At 37.4% G+C, this 6,122-nt stretch overlaps 1 protein-coding gene across 3 annotated transcripts; it reads left to right on the forward strand.

The window, feature by feature from the left end:
- Window positions 1–1,798: 1,798 nt before the first annotated feature.
- LOC116852671 (INO80 complex subunit B-like) lies at window positions 1,799–4,349 on the forward strand. 3 transcript variants are annotated; one of them, XM_032833239.1, is made up of 7 exons: window positions 1,799–2,209; window positions 2,397–2,645; window positions 2,738–2,903; window positions 3,003–3,189; window positions 3,460–3,714; window positions 3,810–3,982; window positions 4,064–4,349. In XM_032833239.1, exons 2-7 carry the CDS (start codon window positions 2,600–2,602, stop codon window positions 4,194–4,196), a joined length of 960 nt encoding a protein of 319 aa, XP_032689130.1. In that variant the 5' UTR covers window positions 1,799–2,209; window positions 2,397–2,599; the 3' UTR covers window positions 4,197–4,349. The 3 variants fall into 3 exon arrangements, with proteins under 3 accessions (XP_032689130.1, XP_032689131.1, XP_032689132.1); XM_032833240.1 differs by having other exon boundaries at window positions 2,429–2,645; XM_032833241.1 differs by having other exon boundaries at window positions 1,801–2,209; window positions 3,481–3,714.
- The last annotated feature ends 1,773 nt before the right edge of the window (window positions 4,350–6,122 follow it).

Here is a 6,122-nt window from a genome sequence, read left to right on the forward strand (position 1 = left end):
ACATTCAACTAAAGTCGTCGCGTAATATAACACGGTAGGCCGCCAATGCTTCGCGCTTGCACTTGGCTTCGCGACATGACCGTGTCGCTTGATTAATGATCAACTTATCCCACTCGTCCCATGCGTTACTTTTTTGGGATACAAATTCGATTTTAGTCTGAAATGGAAAGAACATATTAATTATATTAAGCTTAAGTGTCAGTCTAGAATAAACATACTTAAAAGAAATGCTGGGATTAAGTGGGGTGCCATCCTCGTATTTTGTTGTGAGTATATAAAGCCTTAATCAGATCGGTGTTGGACTGGGGAGGTATCACGTTAGTAGATGTTAACCGCAATCATACGCTCTGCTTACGCAGAGTACAGTACATTGCTATTCGTATTACTTTGGGTCTTATGAGATCTACACCAACCAATATATTAATGGATCAGGTTGGGGAGATGGATTTTGACTTTAGAAATAAGGCAATATATTCCAAGTATATTGTAAAATTTATAACCAATCCTTGTGAACAAATTTCAGCATTCTGCGGACATATTATACATGACAGAAATTCAAACCAATTAAATGCACTCCCGGATACTGTAAAGATATCGTTTATTGAGAATCTCGTTCTTCAGTTTACAGATGATATATTAAAGATACAGAAATTCAAGTTATCTGGAAATTTAAGATTTCCATACTATACTAGGTTCCAGAAAGTCAATGTTGATTATCAAAAATTTCGTGTACTTTCTGGATTTAAACGTAAATGTGGAAATTATTTAATACATAATAAAACTAACAAAAAGATTTCATTTAAAGGCATAAATAGGATCACAAGTAAATTTATCTCGGAGTATAATTTCTCATTAGTGCTATACTCTGACGGATCCATAAACTCGAATGGCGGTGCGGGTTTTGGGGTGTGCTTTCTGTCACCGTCTATCCGTGAATCAATCCCATTGCCTAAACACAGTAACATCTTTTTAGTGGAGGCAAGGGGTATCTTGCATGCTATAGATATTGCTGTCGACCTGGATGCACGTTCTGTGGGTATTCTTTCGGATTCTCTTAGTGTGCTTGCATGTTTAAACTCGCTTGACACTCGGGGTAATAAACCAGATATATGTTATGAAATTATACATAAAATCAATTTAGCCAACAACCTGAATGTCCGTATTACATTGGTCTGGGTTCCGGGTCACTATGGTATAGAGGGAAATGAGCTTGCGGCTACGCTAGCCAAATTAGCAGCCAATAGTACAGAGTCGCCTCCTTTACATACTTATTTGGAGGCTAGTGAAGTAATCCGCTCAGTACACAAATAGATCATGAGCAAGTATGATGACAGGTTGAAAGAAGAATTTACATGGAAGGGAAAAGACTATTGGAAGTACGTTGGAGAAACCTCTAGGAAACATTGGTTCTGGAATTATAAAAACACCAATAGAAATATTATTATTTTGATGGCCAGAATACGATCATACCACATATGTACAGGCACGCACTTACACAGGAAAAACATGGTGGAAGATCCAGCATGTTCTTGCGGACATCATACACGTGATATAGACCATATTCTTTTCAAGTGCCCTAAATTCCAACAAGAGTCAGACAGACTTATTCTGTCACTGTATGAAATGGATATTCACTCTGGAGCAGATATTTTTAAAGCTGCTTTCTCAGATAATACAAAACCCTTTAAACATATCCTTACGTTCTTAAATCACACCAACCAATCAATTTAATCACTTTCTAGTGTAATATCACTGTTTCACTACCTATGTAATTAGAATGGTGTTGGGGAAAAATCGTAGGATTACCTGGAACCAATATTGAGAGAGAGAGAGAGAGAGAGAGAGAGAGAGAGAGAGAGAGAGAGAAAGAATTGACAACATAACCTAACTCTCGGCCTAGCCGCCGTTACGATCAGACGTATTCGGACAAGTTCGGATCTTGAGATTTTTGGAACATGCTTTGAAACATTGGTTCCTGGCCTTTATATCACGATATCACTCAAACAACCTAGTTGATTCTTATTAACCTTTATTCTTATTGACTTGGAGTGGTGTTAGGGATATGTCTCTTTGAGAATCCCTGTAACCATATACTGAGAGAAAGAGAGAGAGGGAGAGACAACATAACCTGAAAATTCTATGAGAAGCCTGGAGTCAAATATTGAAGAAGAAAAAAAAAACCTAAAAGTTCCGGTTTAGCCGTCGCTATGTAAGAACATGTTCGAACTTGAAGTCTGTTCTTTTTGGCTGAACTGCATTGGTGCAATAACGACACTGATATAAACAAAATATATTTGTCTCACTGTAACTTATTGCATTAGTTCAGCTAAAAAGAACAGGTCTTTATTCGGACGTAATTTGTGATTTTTAGGATATACTTTGAATTGTTTCTACAGGCTTTAAACTTTATCATCTAATTATTGCACAGTGGCGTTAGGGCATTGCCTTATTAGACACCTACAACACCTGTATGAAAGAGAGAGAGAGAGGAGCAGCATAATCTCCATAGTTCTTGGCATATTGTCTTCGTTCATATTCATGTAATTGCGATCTCAGTAGTATATTAATTGCTCATCATACTCGACTGTTCTCTAATTCAATGGGCAAGTTAAAGGACGTAAGCACAGAAGAGGAAATAAACTTGGGTAAGTTCGTATACACGATGCATCGCGCGACTATTATTTATGAAAAATATCATTTCCTCTGCGATTCTCTATGTTGAACGAATGTACATCAGATACGAGCGATGTTCCACCGCAAAAGAAACACAAAAAACATAAGCATAAGAAACATAAGAAGAAGAAGCTTATGCATGATGATAGCGATAACTTTGCTGACATCTCAGCTGATGCGGATCGAAAGAAAAGCTTTAGGATAAAAGTGAAGAAAGAAGACGAGAGAAGGTATGATGTTTTATGATAATATGAATTAAAAATAGAAATCACACATAGTCCTTAAGTTTCCTCGATGTTTGTCTTGTGCTTAATAAGATTGTTATTTAGTAATATAGACAAACGAGAAAAAATATTAAAAACATGCAGTTTGAATACACCTACCACAAGTACTGCACCTTCTCCAAAAGCAACCACGAAGAAGAAGATTCCCAAGGGCAATAAAGGCAAAGATAGTGGCACTAGCAGTGAAGAAGAAAGATGGCTGGATGCTATTGAGTCTGGTAAACTCGAAGAGGTATTTTGCATACATATTGTATTGCTTTTATGGTATAAAACCTATTATTTCTATTTTACACTATATCTATTTATATGTTATAAAAAGATGTGCACTCATTGCTACTAGAGATCGTAAAAGTTTGGTCTTTAAATATAGTAAAACTATATTTAAAGAGACAAACATCCTCATTATACATGAATATATAAACTTACCTTTATTTATCTCTTCCCCCATAATTATAAACTATTATTTTTGTATATTTCTTTATAAGGTGATAATCGCTGGCAGAATGAAGTCAATTTGTTTCAGGTTGATGATGAATTAAAAAAAATTAAGCCAAAGGATCCTAAACTGATGACAGCTCGGCAAAGAGCGATGTTTGAGAGAAAAACTGACACAGAGCCGAATCAAAGTGTCGAGCAGCTGATGTCGTTACCTACTGGTTACAAGGAGAAAGTCATGACTGCGGAAGCTATACAGAAGGCTGCTTTGAAATCTCTGAAACGAAAACAATTAGCTGATGAGAAAAGAGAGAAAGATAAGGTAGGATTATAATTAAGTGTTCCACCTAAATCAATAAAAATTTCTTCTTTAATTAAGAAACAAAAAATGAATGAATTTCTAAATTGCTTTTGTAGAAAAAAACAATGGAAAGACTACTTAAAAAACAAGAATCCAAGGCGTCCAAGGTCATTAGCAAAGGAAGATTGTCTAAGCGGCAAGTACCACTAGTGACTTATCGTTTGACAATCGAGGGGAGTTCTATATCTCTGCCACCTGGTGAGGACTTTCCACTTCGCTCTGCTAAGGAGTAAGTATAATAAAATTACATTGATACATATTGTCTTCAATGACATTTAACATTACATAGACATTTTCTCTTTTGTTTCAGGAAAAGTCTCCCAAAGCAAGTTTTTTGTGGTGTCAATCATTGTAGAAAGCCAAAAAGATATACTTGTGCGAAAACTGGAGTACCATTATGCAGTTTACAGTGCTATAAAGCCAATCTTATTCTAGCTACTTAGATAATGTACAAAAACGATATTAAGGCTGTTGTCTGATGTAATTTTATAATACGACGAATGTGTTTGTATATAAATTATATTAAAGTATAGCCGTATGATATTGCAAAAATATTAGAAAGACAGCGATAATAAATGTATATATTTATATTTGAATATCTCCTCGACCTTCTACATCTTGTAAATAGTCTTCCAAGTTTTCATTAAAATCACTCGATTTGCATGTGATTACTCCACCTTTGAAAGAAGAAATGTTCACTCGCGCGAGTCGCTTTCGAAGAAGTTGTGAGAAAATACGAGTGACATTTGTATAACGTGATAGAGAAACGACGGAGCACATTCTAGCGATAAACGAGATAGTGAGATTACATTTTGTCCGTAGACCCGCGCCCGGAAGAATATAGATGCACATAGTGGGGTAGAGAGGAAGAAAGGAGGGAAGAAACAAAGTGCACGAGGTGTAAGCAGAATGCACAGATCTAAGAGCTGGCCTTTCTCCGAGCGTGATACTTTGTAATCTAGCCTAGGCCTTGCTTTCACCCACCCGTAACCTCTAGATAGCGGACCGTTCGGCCGTTCCTGTTCGCGAAACATTCACTTCCTGGTAGTCGACCGTCATCGGCTCAGATCCCGCGCAGGATCGTTCGAACCTATGTACGTGCACGCGCTCGGTGCTAGCCCAGGTACTCTGGGCCATCATGCCGAGTCTTTGCAATTTCATAATTGTCGCATTCTTCTCCTGTTGGATTTCGGCTTTGTGTCGCGGGACGTTCGGTAAGTGAATTGTTTTTTTACCGTTATTTTCGTTCTGCGAGTGACAGAAGCGGAGAATCGTGTTGCTCTTAGGAGACAGTTTGCGGATTGCGTTGGTCGACGTGTAGAATTCTATTACACGATTGTGTATTTTCATCATCAAGAGATACATTCACTGTTTGTTGACACAGTGTTTATCGACGACACGTCGATCAGTTTCGAAAATCGTGATTTTTATTGAAGTCGCGTTCCGTTATTTGCCATCGGCGTCGGCGGTCTCTTTCCATCTCCGTCCTCCGTTCTCCAATAGACAACGACTGGATGTCAACATTACGTCAATGTTGTAACTTTCTACTCAACAAGTGCGATATACAACATATGTTGCACGTAACAGTTACGTCGTTGAGAGCGGGAAACGATAACATTGACGCAGTGTTGCTATTAGCAAGTTTATATTGACGTTTACTGGCGAAGAACGGAAACGATGCTGCCCGCTCGTTGAATGACGAAATGCAGCCGATATATCGCGAGTATTGTGTGAATTAAGCATCTTTTTCACTCTTATAATATAGATGACAACGATCACGAGTGTGCACGTCCTTGTTCCAACGAGCGATCTTCGGAGAAAACATGCGTCTACACTTTTTTCGTCACAGAAACGCACATCCCGCCAAGGTAAGATGTCGATACAAGCCATGGTAAAACGTTCCTTTTTACTTTTAAATTAGTGGATTTAGAGGTGTAATTATGTAGAGAGACGTGTAAGTAAAGAACGTTGATAAATCGGGATCCACTTTGGTCGAGCTCTATGATTCACAAAACTGTAATTTTTTAAGTTTACAGGTGAAAAATCAGGTGAAATCCTAACGGTTAATATTCATGGCCGACTTTGCAGACGATCCATGAACTGCAATAAATTCCAATACTTGAAAGCGTACATTAAACGCACACTTGCGCGCCTATATCAGAGTTGCGCCGTAGATCTTAAGATTACGTCCGCGCAGATCATTTATTATGTATTTTCTACGTGATGTAGACACAATATTTTTTTTCTATAGACAATATAAATTGTATGGAATTGTAAAGTATATTATTTGTTTAAGAAACAACGTTCATAAATTTACATCATTATTCTAAAGGTTAAATAAAAATATACACTTTTCTTAATGAACTTTT

This window comes from Odontomachus brunneus, unplaced genomic scaffold (assembly GCF_010583005.1).
Source record: "Odontomachus brunneus isolate Ranch 3 - 2012 unplaced genomic scaffold, Obru_v1 Obru_scaffold_246, whole genome shotgun sequence".
Classification (NCBI taxonomy): domain Eukaryota; kingdom Metazoa; phylum Arthropoda; class Insecta; order Hymenoptera; family Formicidae; genus Odontomachus; species Odontomachus brunneus.